Below are 19,232 nucleotides of genomic sequence, written 5' to 3' on the forward strand. Positions count from 1 at the left end.
GGAGTGTTAGGTTCTTTCGAACGAAGATCTAGCGAGACTTGGATTACTGAGATACACGAGTACTATGAGATTTTCATTTTTGAAACAACGAATTTTGCACCAAGATAATTTACTACGTAAAGATTGATTCAAATGAACTTTTATCTTAACATATTAAAAGTCTTGCTTAAAGTTACTGATTATCCCGAAGTAAGTTGATGAAACGTAACGTGCCTTTCAAACTGACTTCAATCCTATATAAAACCTCTTCTGGTAATGATGATTCTAATATTTTGTCTCATAAATACCATCCTTCACAACTGATACACCCACGTTGATCCCCAAGATAGGATATATATATATTCCCGTGAAATGCATGCATAAATATAATATTTTTAAAGCATTTTACATGTTAATGTACTAATATTCCTAATATTTTGTCTGATATCCCCTGATTACCCAAATTACCCACCCCCAAAACTTCTCACCATCGTTCCTCCAAGCAAAGTTACCTCTGCAGTACGAAATCACGGAGCAAAAATCTTTTGGAAATTTTTCTGCCGAGTCAGCAACTCTGCAGACCTCGATGACCATCTCACTCATGCAACTCCAGGGCCTTGAGACGCTTCGATAGCAACTATACTTTTGTGATATTAATGAATTGGGAGAAAGGGCCAGAAAGTAATGGGTGCCACGATTGGATAAGGGACTGGAAGGTAATGGATACCACGATTGAATAAGACACTGGAAGGTAATGGTACCTCGATTATATAAGAGAATGGAAGGTAATGGATACCACGATTGAATAAGACACTGGAATGCTAAGGGTACCACTATTATATGTGGGACTGGAAGGTAATGAATGCCACGATTATATATGGGACTGGAAGGTAATGGGTACCACGATTATATATGGGACTGGAAAGTAATGTGTGCCACGATTAGAAAAGGGAATGGAAGGTAATGGGTGCCACGATTGGATAAGGGACTGGAAGGTAATGGGTGCCACGATTGGATACGAAACTGGAAGGTAATGGGTACCACGATTATATATGGGACTGGAAGGTAATGGGTACCACGATTATATAAGAGACTGGAAGGTAATTGTGCCTCGATTAGATAAGGGACTGGAAGGTAATGGTTGCCACGATTAGATAAGGGACTGGAAGGTAATGGTTGCCACGATTAGATAAGGGACTGGAAAGGAATGGTTGCCACGATTAGATAAGAGACTGGAAGGCAATGGTTGCCACGATTAGATAAGGAACTGGAAGGTAATGGGTGCCACGATTGGAAGAAGCTAAGTAGGTAGGCGTTGCTTTGCAGGCGGACGTAGCAATGATACGCACCTTTTCCGGTTCAAACTGGGTCAAGATGATGCACGCGAAGTCAGAAAGTGCATCGCTAATTGGAAAATGTCTCACTCATTTCTTTGAGTGCGCCTGTACCGACCGGCCTTTAAACTTCACCCCCGCAAGGCTTGTGAGTCGCAGGCACGCTGATATATATTTGGATTGTGTTACATATATATAGATTTTATTTATATATATTTAAATCTTATGCACTTCCAGGTATTTCATCGATCGTGTGTAAACAAGTAAATTTTGTTATTGAATCTTATTTTCTAGATAGATGGATATTTATGTGGATATTAGCAGAAGTGGGCAGTACCGCGCTATATGTAGCGGCCGCTACATTTTCAGTAGCGGTAGCGGTAGCGGCGCTACATTTAAGCAATTGTAGCGGTAGTGGCAGCGCCCGCTACATTTAGAGCATGTAGTAGTAGCGGCCGCTACATTTCAAAGTAGCGCTGCCCAGCTCTGGATATTATTAATAATGTCCATATTTTCCAACTTTTGATCCATCCATTGTTATAAGTGGCTTTAAGTTAATCAGAGTTATAGGCTGCGCTAAATTACATTCAACAGTCTATTATAAAAGCTGATTCTTATCATAATAAGTTCGAATTATTTTAGTATTAAACGAATCCTCCATGATTTTTCAACTTTATATCATTTTTATTTACATGCGTCAACGAAATAGGCTTGCCTAACCGTCTTCCCTGACGTCATATTTTGCCCTTTTATACTTGGTCTATACAAACAAGTGGTTTAATTTTTATTTGCATGGATACAATTATATAAAAGGTTGTTAATAGCTTCAGTTCGTTTGTTCGGTAAAAGAACAAATCACAGTATTAATTGAACTCATCAACACTTGAAATAAAGTAGCAGACATAAGAATTTTAGTATGAAAAACAGTTTAAAATTTAAGTAATATATAACCGACTGAAGTTGATTGATCAGTTATTTTCGACTTCAATGATCGGAAGAAATTCAATCGCGAAGCGGTCTTTGAAATAATTCTGAAAACGACTTTCTGTCTTCCATCAATTAAATTTCATAATAAATAATTACTTCTTCCACTCCGAGCCCCAAGTTATTCTTATGAAGATTCATAGGCATTTTATGGTTGGCTAACGATCCTGCAGCGACGTTCTGAAACACATAATTTCTGAAGGCAAATAATCTACGATCATTCCAGTAAGGTGCATTTTGATACTCCTATCATTCAAGTGCGAAATTTTTTCCGTAATTTTGCAGTATATTTTTTACTGGAAGTCGAGCGGTTGCAAACACAGGCCTTGGGGAAATCCAGGCGTTAAAAAAATTCTGTTTTATTTTCGATGAGTGATGAAGGCGCCTGAACGCTGATGAGAGAACGTAACTTTTTTTTAGCCGCAGTAGAGCATTCAAAAAACGTTATTGACGTTAATAGTGATGAGTGATCTAAAATGAGGATTGGAAACATGGTCTGTCATGTTTCGGAGGTTTAATATTTGAATGAGCTTTGTTTCAGTGTATCATCAATATACATTGATAGGTCTGGAGTCTTGAATTAATGACGCTTAAATTATACAAAAACCATCAATAAAAGCAGTCTCTGTAAATTATCGTAGCCTATCCGATGAGCAGATTTTTATACATGAATGTCAATTCCCTCAGCATCATTGCTCATTTCCTCCAACTTACAATTCCGCACACCACCACATTATTATAAGTGAATCTTAAACCCTCATTATCATTTCTCGTTTCCTCCAACTCACCATTCTACATAATTTCAGGTCTCCACACAACAACAGGTTGCAAGTCACTATCGACGCCCAACTTTTTACCTATAAAGCAGCGAGCTTATGAAGCCGTTAAGCTGCCCGGACTTCAGTGCTATATTGGAGCCGGTAACGCCATGCCAAAACTTACGACCCCCGAGTCCTCTAAAATATGGGACACAGGAGCAAGATACCCGCTATAATTTTTGCTATTTTACTTTGTTGCTTTTCTTCCTGGTACATTGAGTTTGTCTTCGGTAAGCTCGGTGATGAATTGACTGGTCAGTATCTTAAATTTTCCTTCATGATGAACGGTGGTAAAAAAAAAAGCTTTGAAAGCAAGCCTACGTTATCTATTGGCCAAAAATTCTAACAAAGGGTAACAGTTTGGTTCATAAAGATAGTGAGCTAATTTAAATAAAAACAGTAAAACAGTAAGCGTATTAAATGCATAGACGTCGAAAAAATACTAATAACTTATTTCTGACTTTTTCTAATAATTTTGTCATTAAAAACAGAATGATGAGAAGAATGAGAAAATTTAATTGGCAGCGTGAGGCTTTCGTAAATATTAAGCTTAAAATTCACTGCATCTAGTTGACTCTAAAGCGTGTTTATTATTGCATTTAAATAAATGTTGCCGTAATGAAATACAATTTTATTTCGGAATTTCGTATATCAGTGCCTGTGACGTCAAAGTGGACAAAAATACTCATCATCCACAGTCTCATCAACTCCTGCTCTTGTTTTTTCATTCCTGTTACCTCAAAAAACTGTTTTATTTATTTGCCAATTATATTTCGTTAAAGACCCAATATTCTACAAAACTTTTTTGGCACTTCGTGGAAAGACTCGCTTAATCTCAGTGTTGCAGATTTACTTGTTCTATTTTCTCAGCAGTGTAGCTTAGCCAACATACGTTAAGTCCCCAAGGACTTTGCAGACCCGAACTCAAAGCTCCAGAGGTCCACACCCGAAAACTTCGCGGATTTCACTACGAAAATTAAAGCTGATACTCTAATATGTGCAATGCAACCCGAACAGAAAAGTCAACGGATATCACTCCGAATATTTGAGTATCTCCAAGCCGAAGTTGTCCCAAGAGCTCTCCTTCGTTAATCCCATGGCAAGAACTACGGGAACTGCTCGCTACAGCATTTGAATGCTAATTCTAGAAGCCTCTTAGCTCACTTTGGCTAATTAATGCGTGTAAAGCTTTGAGGTTTATGAGCACGCAAGTCGTGCCGGATTCAAGCTCTTGGTTTTGAATTTTAATGAATGTAAAGCGGTGCTGGCTTTGCAGTCATTCCTACCTGAATTTTTTTCATATGTAAGCATTCAATTATGCTTCTCAACGTATTTCATACATATATTATAAAAAATAATGTTTTATGTTACAATGTACGTGCACATCTGAATGAAAATTATGAATAAATTTGAATAGATAAATTTAATACAAAGGAATCAATCTAAATAAATTTTTATCGAATCAACAATTTTGAAATTTTGAATAAAAAGCTGGGGACTATCTAATCTTGAAACTTTTATATTAATTTGTAAATATTAACCAGAGATCAGTAATTTAGTCTAAATTTAATATAAAACTCGTTTGTGAACAAAACTATCATCAATACATATTTGATATGCAGCTATCTATAAGGAAATAGCAATTTTACAAGGTTTTTCTCTAGTTATTCATTTCTACTAGTATTCATACAGAAATAATATATGTACGAAAAAGTTAAAGTTCTTCCCTCACAAGCATTTACTTGTTTCATTATATCTATAAACAAATTCAACGTTAGTCAAGATATTCATCGAATTGCGAGCATATGTAGCTAGGAATATTTTAATTCGGTTCATGCCTAATATCAGACATTACAAGTGAATTCGTCACAGAACAAACAAACTATTTTCCCATTATTTTGAGAGAACCTATAACTTAACTGAAAAATTAGGGCAGCGTTTGTTCCGAAAATAACGTATGATAATTTAAAGATATGTCTGAATTTATAAATAACCTATTTCTGATTCTAAATTGCACCGCAACAAAGGTATCTAAAACTGCCATGTATAATCATTTAAACACCGCATAATTTAAATAAATAATTTAGCTAGATCAGTTGCGGCCTAAGGGTTTAGCTATACTGATTTAGAGTGTTCACACTATTGCATACTATTATGTTATGTCATGACGCTCAGTACAAAGATCATGTAATAACATTATTAACAGCACCTACAAATACATAACAACAAAAACAGTTAAACACTAATGAGCAAACGGTTAAGGAGATTTCTTCGGTAATTAGTTTAAGAATTTATGACGTCAACTCACAATAATTGATGAGCATTCAATATTTACGCCCGGCTCTAATAGTTTCTATGATCTAGATTTACTATTTACATCCATTACTATTTTGGTTCAAAATAAACAAACTAGAATAAAGCGTTATTGACTCATGGTTTTACATATGCATAACCAATTCAGATGCCAATTAGAAATTCGAGTGGGTGCAATTAACGGGTTTTATTAGAAATTTTAATTCTTATCATGAATTTTATGTTTGAATTGGCCTCCAAGTATATTAATTCTATTCAAAGTTACCGTAGTTTCAGAGCCGGCTGGTCGTCAGCCTTTAATAAGCCACCTTCAGTCTGATCCTCAATCTCAATTCTTCCTAATAATGAAATAAATAGTGAACATATAATGAAGCCTGCCTTTGCTTACAGCCTATGACGTCATAGAACCGTAGTGACTCCTGTAGAGGATCTACGGAGGAAGTGAGCCAAGAGATCCTGAGCAGAGTACGAGTCGAACGTTACATCACCGTCTTCATCTGAAACAAACGCAAAAAATCATAAATTAAATCATTACATTCTAATCTAAAATCTAAAATTAGCATACCTAATCTATAATTTAGAAAAGAGCTTCTCCCCCAATGGCGGAACATGACATACAAATGATGAGTGCAGCTACATATCCATATAGAAGGTCAGAGAAACACTAATGTTTATAGCCACTTATTGATGAAATAATGAATAAATGCGACTGCATTAATATATTCGCTTTCTTAACTCATATATGATATAATAAGAGAATGATTTTTAATAACCCAATGGCGATGTATAATCAAGTCTATAAAGAGACTAAATTACATACTAATTTAACCCATTCATCTATCGATCTACGATCATTCAAGTATTTGTATAATATTCATGACAACTATTCACTTATTCGATAATGGCACCGTGAAAATAGACAATATGACGGCTTCTATAAATGTAATATACAACCAACATTCCATAACAAATGCACACGTTTGAGGCTAAATAAATACACAGTTACGTCATTTCAGAGCAAATAATTCCATAACTTTTTTAATATCCTTCAAAGCATCGAAGCAGAGGTAGATTTTAATATTTTTATTCATAATTTACTCGCTTGTTTACGCTGGGGATGAGTTTAATCATGAAAGAATGCACAAATGCATTCGAGACATTATAAGAAATAATGACAAGTCCACATGCATGAATATTTGACGAACTCCCGAGCTCCTGTCATAGAGGGAAAAACTGAAATTTAAGAAAAATAGAAAGATTATTTTTTGCATTATTAACGTGCATCATAATATGCGTAATGATACCTAGTGATGTCGCCTTTCATCTCTCAAATATATTTTTTTCTGTGTTGCTCCACTGTTAGTATTAGAATAGTGAGACATTGACGAACTGAAACGCAAAAATGGGATCAAAAATTGAAATTTGATTTGATTTGATTTTTTTATTTGATTTGAAGAGACGCAATGTCTTTTTTCATATTTCTAATTGCGAATCTATTGAGAGTACTAAACTCTTTGTAAAATGTAGGTTTGATTGAGTTTTTTTCTTTATTACCGTATACTAACTTCATTATTTTTAGCATTCTGGTACGTGATTCTAAAATTTCAGGCATTATCGAGCCTGCTGGGCATTGTCAGGCTAACCTGCTGGTTGTCCAATAAAATAAGCAATGTAATAAAAAAGTTATTAATCTTGAACTCCCAGATAGAGACCTCTAATTATTTATTTATTATTATACGTTATTATGTTTTTACACATATCATTATTAGAACTGCAGTCCTCATAAGTCGTGGAAATGAGCTCTCGTGGCGCAAGTTCAAACATGGTGGCAACTAGGCGTAAGTTGTAGCAACTTACGACATGAGATTGTTTACTGAATTACGACCTGAGATTGTACTGAATTACGACTTGAGGTTATTCCAACCCAGACCCTGAGCTTATTGCGAATTATAACTTAGATATACTACTACTATTTATGACTCTGAGACTGTTTCATCGCGATTATTGTAAATTTCATCAATTGGCTGACTAGAATTCCACGGCTGTTTACTTCAAGCTTCTCCAGCGGAATTTTATTAGTTATTCGTTTTATAAAGCCGGTATAAACAATTCTAAAAGCCGGTAAAACTATTTTAAAAGTCAGTAAAACTATTTTAAAAGTCGTTCACAAGTGATGTACAAAGTCGTTGAATATGACTATCTTGCTAATGAGAGCCAGAGTGAATCAAGAAGAGTTAGGTAGATGCAAAAATCTGAAAACATGAGTAGAAATCGCTCGAAGCGAAATAAATTAATTATTCTTTAGCGGTTATACGACAAAGTTTATACCAATCACATGAACAAACTCAAGCCTCATGTGCGTTAAATCTCTTAGCCGCCGCGTCGCACAGTGAGATGCAGACGCGTGAATGAAGAATGCGTGGCAATCGTGAAAGAGAAAAAAGTGGCAATCGTGGATGAGAAATGCGTGGCAATCGTGAAAGAGAAAAAAGTGGCAATCGTGGATGAGAAATGCGTGGCGATCGTGAATGAGAAATAAGTGGCAATCGTGGATGAGAAATGCGTGGCAATCGTGAATGAGGAATGCGTGGCAATCATGAATGAGGAATGCGTGGCAATCGTGAATGAGGAATGCGTGGCAATCGTGAATGAGGAATGCGTGGCAATCGTGAATGAAAAATGCGTGGCAATCATGAAAGAGAAAAAAGTGGCAATCGTGAATGAGGAATGCGTGGCAATAGTGAATGAGTAATGCGTGGCAATCGTGAATAAAGAATGCGAGGCAATCGTGAATGAGGAATGCGTGGCAATCGTGAGTAAGGAATGCGAGGCAATCGTGAATGAGGAATGCGTGGCAATAGTGAATGAGTAATGCGTGGCAATCATTAATGAGGAATGCGTGGCATTCGTGAATAAGGAATGCGAGGCAATCGTGAATGAGAAGTGCGTGTCAATCGTGAATGAGAAATAAGTGGCAATCGTGGACGAGAAATGCGTGGCAATCGTGGATGAGAAATGCGTGGCAAGCGTGAATGAGAAATGCGTGGCAATCGTGAATGAGGAATAAGTGGCAATCGTGAATGAGGAATGAGCGACAATCGTGAATGAGGAATAAGTGGAAATCCAGAATATTTAGAGATCGTGAATGCGGATGCATGTTCATCACGACCGTTCAGCAATCGTGAATGTAAAATGCTTGTTTGTCAGTGATTTTAAACGATCTATAAATATAAATTCTTGAAGTTTGCTCATGATGAATGTCGAATGTTTGAAGATGATGATTATTAACCGGTTTTTCTAGAAATTTGAAAGTTTAGACATCGTGAATGCCAAATGCCTAATATTCATGAATGTTGTAGGGTTGATATCATTAATCCTGAATGCTAGGTTATTTTCTAAGTTTAATCAAGTTCATCGTGAATATTATTGGAATAGATGTTTACTGAAAATGAACGTTGAAAATGTTGAAGCCATGTTTTGACGGCCCGGTGGCATGACCGGGTGGGGTTACAAGGATGCGGTAGTTAAAGGTGCGGTAGATAACCAATGGTAACGGGACGGTAACTAATGGTAATAGGACGGTAACTAGCGGGACATACACAGCAGGGATAACAATAATAACAACATAACAGTGAGGTCATTTATTATCAGCAAAAATAAGGTTCGGATTATATAGACGTGAACGCCATTACAACGAGCAACATCAACCATAACACTTTTGTTATTAATATTAATAACGTTATATTATACATTAATATTTCTAAGTTACACATTTCTCACTCTACGTGTTTGAGTAGTAGTAGGAGGATTTTGCAGCTACCTACGCGCAAGTGCTACACAATCTACCACGACACCATGTCTACACTCAGAGAAATGAGGAGACTTCGTCCAAATAACGATGCGCTTTTAGCTCTTGTATGGGAGACTGACCCTGACTCATTTTAGCCAGGCATAAGGGTGTATCATCGCCAGGTGCGTAGGGTGTCATTATATAGACAATATGACCCATTCATATCTCTCAGTGTAGTACAAAAAGCACCAAGTTTTTAGTACACTTTTACTTTCATTAGGCCACTCAAGCATATGATTTGAATATCGAATTTCTCTCAAATGGGTAATAGATATACGTACTTTAATTCTCGTTGGGCCACGCACATAATGTGAACTTCGTGCGTGTAGTACAAACGTACGAGATTTTTGTACATTTGTACCTTGCATTGCGCCGCACATTTAATTAAAGTCTTCAGTGTCAGTGATATAAAAACGTACAAAATAATTTTATAAGGATTGTACTATCATCCAGCACATTGCTCCCATATTGAGCTGCACATGTTCGAGAGGTCTAGTTCAACGGGGGTAACCAAATAAATTTAGAATAGATTCCAGTAAAAAAAATTCACCTCTGCAGCGAAAAGTATTTTAGAGATTCAGGAACTGCGTTTAATAGCGATATACGTAGTGGTTTTATTCTTCATGTTATTTAAATTAAGTTATTAGGTTTATTTCCTCTGTTGATAAATCAACTAGCATGAGCGCGTTCTGTCTCAGCCTCATTCAATGCCAAATTTTTCAGCATTGACAGGTTTTCATGAACTTGAACGAGGTAAGATGCGACAAATGATGAGAACATTACGTGTCCCGCGTAAATTCAAATCAAATTTTTATTTATATCTTAAAAAAAATCAAAGAGTAAGTAAAATGGCATTGGGTTGCTGAAGATTGTGTCATGTGTATCAACTTGTGTCACGTCACGTGTATTAACTATACGAGAAAAGTAGCATAAAATCTGTGAGTAAAACACAGCACACAAATTCTCATTAAGCATAACTAGAGTAACAAACGAAAAAATGAATTATTACAAAAATACAAGAACATCAATTAATTCAACGGATAAAAAATACACAAGCCCAAACAGAGTGAGTGAAGGACCGTTATTGCTACATACAACATAATTGTTAATACAAACAAACAACACATAAAATACAGAGATCTCCAAGTACACTAGCAGGAGCAAAACATATAAACCTTGCTAATAAAATTATTAATACATGGATTTATCAGTACATGAATGAAACAAAAGTTTTGTGACTCGAATATTGAACCTACTTGCCGTTATCGTTATCAGTGGATATTTTGAAATTACACTATTTTCGCAATACAACATTTCTCTGTTTACGTAGTCCTGAAATTTTTCTCCAATAAAATGGAACAATATTTGTGTTTCTATCGAGTTGACATAACAACGTTGAACTCATCAACATACGAGCGACATTGAGGAAAGGCAAAAGGTATCAATTAATGGCTGCAAATTGCCAACTTTAAACAATCACTTTCATTATTATAACGATTATTGTTAGAATTAAGACAAACGTGAACTCTTTTCTTATTCATGGTTTTTCATCATCGCCAGAATACATAAAAAAATTCGCAGGCGAATATCATCAGCTTTTGATCTTTATTAAAGTCTTCGTAAATCCACCCCTCCCCCTTCACCCAGGGGAGGTTGAAATATATCGGCCTCTTCACACTCATATAAATAAGCGAGTCCCAAGTTCAAATAGCAACGCACTTTTGTCCTTTTATATATCAGGACTAATCCTGAACCCATACAGTTAGGTTCGGCAAAGGGTGCATCAGTGCAGGCAGTGTGTCAATATTTGGACAAAATGATCCATTCATTTCTCGAGTCTTAATTTGAATGGGATTCACCGAGATCAAGTTTTATAGTCACACTGAGCGCTCGACGCAATAAAATTATTTGCTTAAAACAATAGCAACTCGGGAGCTCGGTTCTTAAACAACCTAAACGTTACACAATAGACTCGACAATAAGAAACGCCGCTTTCAACTTACCAATTCATTCAACTTTAATAAGAACCGGGTTCATGATTCCCTCGTTAAAAATTTTTACACATAAATATTTTCATTTTTATGCTCAGTTGATTAGTTGATATATAATTGAGAGTGAAGCGAGCTCTCATTAATGCGCACCATAGCAATTTTTTTGGCCACAAGCCGAACTAAAAAGTTCGTCGCGCGTGATACTCGGTCATACCTTCTTAAACATTTCAACATTATTTTTGAACATTATTATTATTATTATTTTGATTTTCCATACTTTTTTATTGATACATGTTGTCCATGCACACGTTCAAATGTATTCATCAATATTTACACAATTAAAATGCAAAATGAATTCCTCGAGTTGCAGTTACCGTAAATATTTCGTTCAAGATTTTATAGGATAATTTAATTTATATTACATTTAATACAAAAAAATTACTTTAAAATTAATTAATTCGGTTGTAAACGAGACATGGTGTATTTGCACGAGTCTAGAACCGCGTCGAATTCGATGCAAGTTTTAAAAAAATATGATACATTATACCCATTTAAAACCTGTAATAATAATAGAGCAAAGCACCTCACGTTATCTTCAAGATGCTTATCTCGGCCTTTATACTAATAACTTAACTAAATTTCAACTAATTTCTAAAGGTAATTATCAGGTCGACCGCTCGAACTAAACTTAAGTAATGGCCAATATTACTTGATAACCTATACGAAAATTTCAATAACATCCACCGCGATAAATCATTTTGAATTAATATTGAACGTGGATAAACGATGTTATAAAATACAGCAAAACAATTTTTCGCCATACATACCCTACGTAGGAAACCCAAGAACGATCAAGATTCAACAACGATCAATTGTTCAATGGAATGCACATACACCGCATCTTCAAGGCTCTAAAAAACGGGCGAAATTTACTCTTTACCTGCTACAGTTAAAGAAATTCCTGCCCTAGAGGATGCATTATAATAGAATTACGACTTAATTAACTTCTTAATTAAGTTCAGCCAATCTCAATAAACATTCATAAAATTACGTTAATAACAATTAATATGTCACACGTACGATGTTATAGAAAATGCAACTCGGTTTAAGTTCACACTCATCAGCTGGAACAAACAATCGGTAGTTCAAAACGTTCGTAAAACACAGTTAACGAACTAAATCAACAAACTACCAAGAATTATTTAGCTACGTAGATATCGATCGTCGTAAAGTCCATTCGTACCTGAAAGCCTGGTTATGAGTTACAGTGACAAGATAGTAACTAGTTACCGTGCCAAATTAAATTATTAAATATTAAGGAAAAATACAATGGTTTTACAAGATAGTAACTAGTTACCGTGCCAAATTAAACTATTAAATATTAAGGAAAAATACAATGGCTTTATCACCTCGCAATACGTCGCTGTTCAAATTCAATATTTTTAAGATGACCGATTTTATACATTTTTGAAGGTGAATAATTTAAATTGTCAAAAGCGAAACGACATCAACAAGAAACATCATAGAATATATAAAAAATACAAATTTACAACATTAACACATGAATTATTCAACTCGCAATAATTAGACAAAATCAAGCAGACGATATTTGTGCTTATTTATTTTGTTCACGTCAAGCGGTGGAGGCTTAAGACACTCAGAGAACCGAGCGAGACTTTGTCTAAATAGTGATACACTTATAGCGTTTTTGTGGGTCATCTTGACCCAGTATGGCTCGGTAAAGGGAGTATCAATGCTACGTCACTTTTCTACTCACGCTGTTGGTAAAAAAAGTGGATCACTATTTGGACAATAGTACCCATTCAATTATTTGAGTGTAAAACCTTACGTTATTGCAGCTCAAGATGATATGCAAATGCCGGCACTTGCACCAATGTAGATTTTTACTCGGGAAAAAATAATTTACACTCAAACATATGAGGGAGTCGAGGTGACTCACTCCGGTGAGTCCAAAAATGAATCCATGCAATTTAGCAGGTTTTAGAGACTTTATATCTCAAGCCCGTAGGTTATGCTTTAAGTTGGAAGTGTGTAACTCATTAAAGTGTGTAACCCATTAAAGTGTGTAACTCATTAAAGTGTGTAACCCATTAAAGTGTGTAACTCATTAAAGAGTGTAACCCTTTAAAGTGTGTAATCCCTTAAAGTGTGTAACCCAATAAAGTGTGTAACCTATTAAAGTGTGCAACCCATTAAAATGTGTAACCCATTAAAGTGTGTAACCCATTAAAGCGTGTAACCCATTAAAGTGTGTAACCCATTAAAGCGTGTAACCCATTAAGGTGTGTAACCCATTAAAGTGTGTAACCCATTAAGGTGTGTAACCCATTAAAGTGTGTAACCCATTAAAGTGTGTAACCCATTAAAGCGTGTAACCCATTAAAGTGTGTAACCCATTAAAGTGTGTAACCCATTAAGGTGTGTAACCCATTAAAGTGTGTAACCCATTAAGGTGTGTAACCCATTAAAGCGTGTAACCCATTAAAGTGTGTAACTCATTAAAGTGTGTGTAACCCATTAAAGTGTGTAACTCATTAAAGAGTGTAAACCATTAAAGTGTGTAACCCATTAAAGTGTGTAACCCATTAAAGTGTGTAACACACTAAAGTGTGTAACCCATTGAAGTGTGTAACCCATTAAAGTGTGTAACTCATTAAAGAGTGTAACCCATTAAAGTGTGTAACCCATTAAAGTGTTTAACTCATTAAAGAGTGTAACCCATTAAAGTGTCCAAAGTGAGTCAAGCACAGGACTCGACAAAGTGGTCCAATTTACCAAACTCATTTCCTTGATTGCAAGAAATCACACAAATTATTCTAGTAACAATGCACTGGTATTTTTCACATAAACGCACCAGGCTCAACAGATGCAGCAACATACAATTTATTATTTCCAACTTCTAGCATAAAAATTACGCGTAAGCATATAGATTTATTATTTAATTGACACAACAACAATATAAAGTAACGCCCGTGAAAACTCTCTTCTTAATAGACTATTGTAGTTTAAAAACTCACAATTAATTTAAAATAGGATTTTATGATGGATTTTGTTGGCGTACGTCTGTTTCACAGCCGTCAAAGTGAAGAATCATTGTACAAATATATTGTAATTTAAAATATCTACCATATTATTAATCTTGACGCAATAGTCGATCAACTTCCAATTGAACGAGACAGTTGTAAACGTGATAGTATAATATATGCATATGGCTGAAATCACATTTAGTGTTACTGGGACCTGAGAGGTGGTTTTAGGTTTGAGTGCAGTGAAAATACGTCATTTTTACATATAACTCGTAAATACATGAGAATGTGTTGCATAAATAAAGCATTAACACACTTTTGGTTCTGTGATTTTTGAAAGTGAATACTGAAGTATTAAGTGTACAAATTAGACGTTATTACGTTAACAATAAACAGCGCTGTCAAAAACATTGCCGGGATAGCAGTAAGTAAAACAGGGCGCTACGTCCACGCTTGTTTTGGTGCAGCAATAATCTGTTAAAATCCCCAACTGAAGCTCATCCGCATACTTGATTTCAAACATAATAGCTTTTTGCACCAGTATGGTCGTGCAGTGGTCGTGCAGCGATCGTGCAGCGGTCGTGCAGCGATCGTGCAGCGGTCGTGCAGCGGTCGTGCAGCGGTCGTGCAGCGATCGTGCAGCGGTCGTGCAGCGGTCGTGCAGCGGTCGTGCAGCGGTCGTGCAGCGGTCGTGCAGCGGTCGTGCAGCGGTCGTGCAGCGGTCGTGCAGCGGTCCTACAGCGGTCATGCAGCGGTAGTACAGCATAGGTACAGCGGTAGTGCAGTGTTCGACAACTGGAATAATTCGTTATACTTGATGAGCTTGAGACATATTAGTCTCCATCACTACGCATGGCCGTTAACAGCGGCACCTTCACTGTTGACGCGCGTGCCGTTGTATTTCTTATCCATATCTTCATAGAACTGATCATCGTCGTCCTTTATTCTGAACTCATCATCTCCAGCGACGTTGTTACCGGCATCGATGACGTCACCTCCGGCTTCCCGGCAATTTTCAGCCTTACTCCTACAACCACCGTTACGATCACCACCATTAGAACTTACACAACCATTACCACCACCGTTGACGCTACCACTACCACTTTCACCACCTTTATGGGACTCAGAAGACAAACTTTTGACAATCTTCTTCTGATAAAAATCCCACTCGCTCTCATTAACTTCCATCTCGCGCTCCCACTCGGCCCTGAGTCTCGTCTCCTCGGCATCCATGTGGTCCAGAGGGCAGTTCTTGTCGCCTTTGTTCAGGTCCTTACCGGCGATGTTCACGCAGAACTTGGAGTTGTTCTCCCAGTCATCACGGAGGCTCAGGTTGAACATGCTGAACTCAGGGTTGCCCGTCACGTCCCTGGCGACGTTCAGGAACGCAGGCAAACGGGTGGTCATCTCTTCCGCCGTCAACGTCGAGTACGTCTCCAGCAGCATCAGCCCGTTGCACCTGCATTACGTCCACATATAAATAAATCAGCCCGTCGCACCTGCATTACGCACACATATAAATAAATAAATCAGTAAGATTAGTTATACGCACAGATCAGCATTTATCTTAGATACACGTTAAGTGGATGAATCTGTTCCGACGCTGATTATAACATTGAAAGTCATAATTTCCTGGTAGGACATAACTTAATTTTTTGTGGCAGGGCTCACGGTAAATATCCTACATGCACTTAGGATTACCTCTTGAGGAAGGACTCAGTGCAAATATCCTAATTAAAAATATTCTGCATGCCCTTAGAAGCACCTTCGTGGCAGGGCAGGTGGTAAATATCCTAAATAAACATCCTGCATGCCCTTAGAAGCAGCTTTTATGGCAGGGCAGGTGGTAAATATCCTAACTAAATATCCTACCCGCTCTTAGAAGCACCTTTTGTGGCAGGGCTCGCGGTAAATATCCTAATTAAATATCCTACCCGCCCTTAGAAGCACCTCTTATGGCAGGGCTCGCGGTAAATATCCTAATCAAATATCCTACCCGCCCCTAGAAGCACCTTTTATGGCAGGGCTCGCGGTAAATATCCTAAATAAATATCCTACCCGCCCTTAGAAGCACCTTTTATGGCAGGGCTCGCGGTAAATATCCTACCCGCCCTTAGAAGCACCTCTTATGGCAGGGCTCGCGGTAAATATCGAGCTGGAAGTACTGGTCGTTATGGAGGAAGCAGCGCCGCGTCTTGTATATGACGAAGTGCTGGTCGTCGGCCTGACCCTTGGCGGTGTTCCAGTCCCGCTGGGTCACCTGAGTCCGCACCTCCACGATCTGGCCGAGCTTCTCCGGCTTCCTGATCGTGTAGGTGTACGAGTGCCGTCCTGTCAGCGCAGAGGTAAGTAAGTAACAGGGACAGTAACAGAGATTACTTGATTCAGAAGGACATTTTACGTCAGTAGCAGGTATTACTTGATACAGAAGGACATTTTACGTCAGTAGCAGGTATTACTTGATTCAGAAGGACATTTTACGTCAGTAGCAGGTATTACTTGATACAGAAGGACATTTTACGTCAGTAGCAGGTATTACTTGATACAGAAGGACATTTTACGTCAGTAGCAGGGACAGTAACAGGGACAGTAACAGGGACAGTAACAGGGACAGTAACAGGGACAGTAACAGGGACAGTAACAGGGACAGTAAGAGGGACAGTAACAGGGATTACTTGAATCAGAAGTATATTTTGGGTCAGTAACAAGGATTACATAGTCAGAAGTGCATTTTTCGTCAGTAGGAGGGACAGTAACAGGATTACTTGATTCAGAAGTACATTTTACGTCAGTAACAGAGACAGTAATAGAGACAGGGACAGTAACTGGAACAACAACCGGTAGTAACAGGGACAGTAACAGCGAGTGCATGTAATGCAAGTAGAATTTACGTCAGTAACAGGTACAACAGCACTCAGCAACAGCGACAACAGCGTGGGTATAGCAGACAAAATTCACCTTTGCGTTTGCCAGCAACGTGAACGGGAATTCACGGCAGCCACGAATTCAACGCTAGTAACGCATTTAAAATTAATGCCACTCATAGCAGCTAATGCAAGGGAAACGTTTATTGACAGGATTAAAAGCTGCTATCAACATTCATCCTTGCTATATATAATAGAAGTTCAAACTGGAAATGCATCCTAAAGAACGGAACTTTGAGACGCAAACCATGCGTGACAGAAGAACGAGTTTCCACAATAACCAGATAAATTTCAACAAAATGTACATCACGATCATAATAAAATAATATACTTATATCCCAGTATAAAAATGTCATAATTCTTATAAATTTATTATGTGATATCTCGTTTCAACAAAATGTACATCACGATCATAATAAAATAATATACTAATATCCCTCTATATAAAATATTGTAATTCTTATAAATTTATTATGTGATATCTCGTTTCAACAAAATGTACATCACGATCATAATAAAATAATATACTAATATCCCAGTATATAAAATATTATAATTCATAAAATTTATTATGGTATATCTGGTTACCGTCGGCGCCGCGCTTGCGGATGCGGGCTTGCATCTTGCGGGAGTTGGTGCGCAGGTAGATGTGTTCTACCGTGAAGTCCTGCACAGATAAACGGTGCAAATTACTTATTAGTAATAATATTAACATTAATTGTATTGATTAAGTAATTGCCTATTGATGCATACAAGACAAATTAGGTATTGATAGAAATACTAAAAATTATAAAAATAATAATAATGTAATTATTGCATTGCAAATTGATCCACACAACACAAATTAGTTATTGAAATTAACACTAATAATAATGATATTATTTATAAAATGGCACATTGATGGATACAAAACAAATTAGTTATCAATAATAAATTAGTAATAATAATATTAATTAATAAATTACTAATTGATGTATAACAGAGGGCGTAATACAAAAACATAATTACAAGATCTCAGAAAAAACTGACAACTAGTCAACCCATAACTTAAATTTAATAGATTCAGATAACATAACCAGCTACGTGCACTTTTAGAATAGCAATTTTTAAAATATTGGCGAACGTTTCAAATAATTTTTACATCTCCATCTGCCCTTTAGTGCAGTTTGATTCGAATTAACTGAAATGAGGAGATGAAAGATTCTTAAAAACAAATCGCTGTTATTGAACTATAAAGAAGAAGACAAGTACTCACTTATGACGGCAAAGATGAAATTAATATACATTTAAACTCATTTTAAACACATTCAAGGAATAATTATAAAGTAATTTTTTTATAATATGTCGCAAGAAACACGATACAGTATACTATGATCCATTAGACTTGATTCTCAAGTCTGCGGTGTTGCATACGATGTGAAACTCGTAGAAATCTTTTTTTTTTAATAATGTTTCACCATCGTTTCTTAATTCTGTTTGCATGTTAGCTATTGCTTTAGTCTTGTTCATATATAGAGATTTTTTATTGTTTTTTTTTATTTATTTTCATCTTTATTCTCACTTTTAGTCCAGTTTCTTATGACATATGCGGTATTTACTCTTGTAGGTATAACTATTGTTCCTAATCCTCATTCCTTCTTGCCCTAGTTCGTAAAGAATATCATGCTTCGTATATCTTACCCTAGTTCGTAAATCTTACACTAGCTCATAAATCTTACCCTAGTTCGTAAATAATACCACGCTTCGTATATCTTACCCTATTTCACAAATCTTACCCTAGTTCGTAAATCTTACCCTATTTCACAAATCTTACCCTAAACTTGGGGAACTTGTCAACAGGGGGCAGAGGTCCGAGCACCAAATACTTGAGCTTGCGTGCGTTGTTCTTGAGTCGATCGCCCGTGTCGATGCCTATCTTCTGGCACACCATGCTGATCATGCGCTTGATCTGCCGAACAAACTTGTTACGAAGCCTTCGTATGTCATTAGATT

At 36.7% G+C, this 19,232-nt stretch overlaps 1 protein-coding gene across 2 annotated transcripts in view; it reads right to left on the reverse strand.

The window, feature by feature from the left end:
- Nucleotides 1–4,638: 4,638 nt before the first annotated feature.
- Nucleotides 4,639–19,232, reverse strand: part of LOC108678435 (TRPL translocation defect protein 14-like) — a 31,635-nt gene continuing 17,041 nt past the window's right edge. The window contains exons 8-12 of one of the 2 annotated variants that reach the window (XM_018166855.2): nucleotides 19,054–19,188; nucleotides 17,829–17,907; nucleotides 16,440–16,647; nucleotides 15,594–15,775; nucleotides 4,639–5,925 (exon numbers count right to left, since the gene is read on the reverse strand). In XM_018166855.2, the coding sequence (XP_018022344.1) occupies nucleotides 5,828–5,925; nucleotides 15,594–15,775; nucleotides 16,440–16,647; nucleotides 17,829–17,907; nucleotides 19,054–19,188 (702 nt within the window). In that variant the 3' untranslated portion in view covers nucleotides 4,639–5,827. Of the gene's footprint in view, nucleotides 5,926–9,054; nucleotides 15,776–16,439; nucleotides 16,648–17,828; nucleotides 17,908–19,053; nucleotides 19,189–19,232 lie in introns of those variants that run through there. The other variant, XM_018166854.2, reaches the window with a different exon arrangement.

The sequence above is a fragment of the Hyalella azteca genome, unplaced genomic scaffold (assembly GCF_000764305.2).
Source record: "Hyalella azteca isolate HAZT.00-mixed unplaced genomic scaffold, Hazt_2.0.2 contig10210, whole genome shotgun sequence".
In the NCBI taxonomy this organism is placed as follows: domain Eukaryota; kingdom Metazoa; phylum Arthropoda; class Malacostraca; order Amphipoda; family Hyalellidae; genus Hyalella; species Hyalella azteca.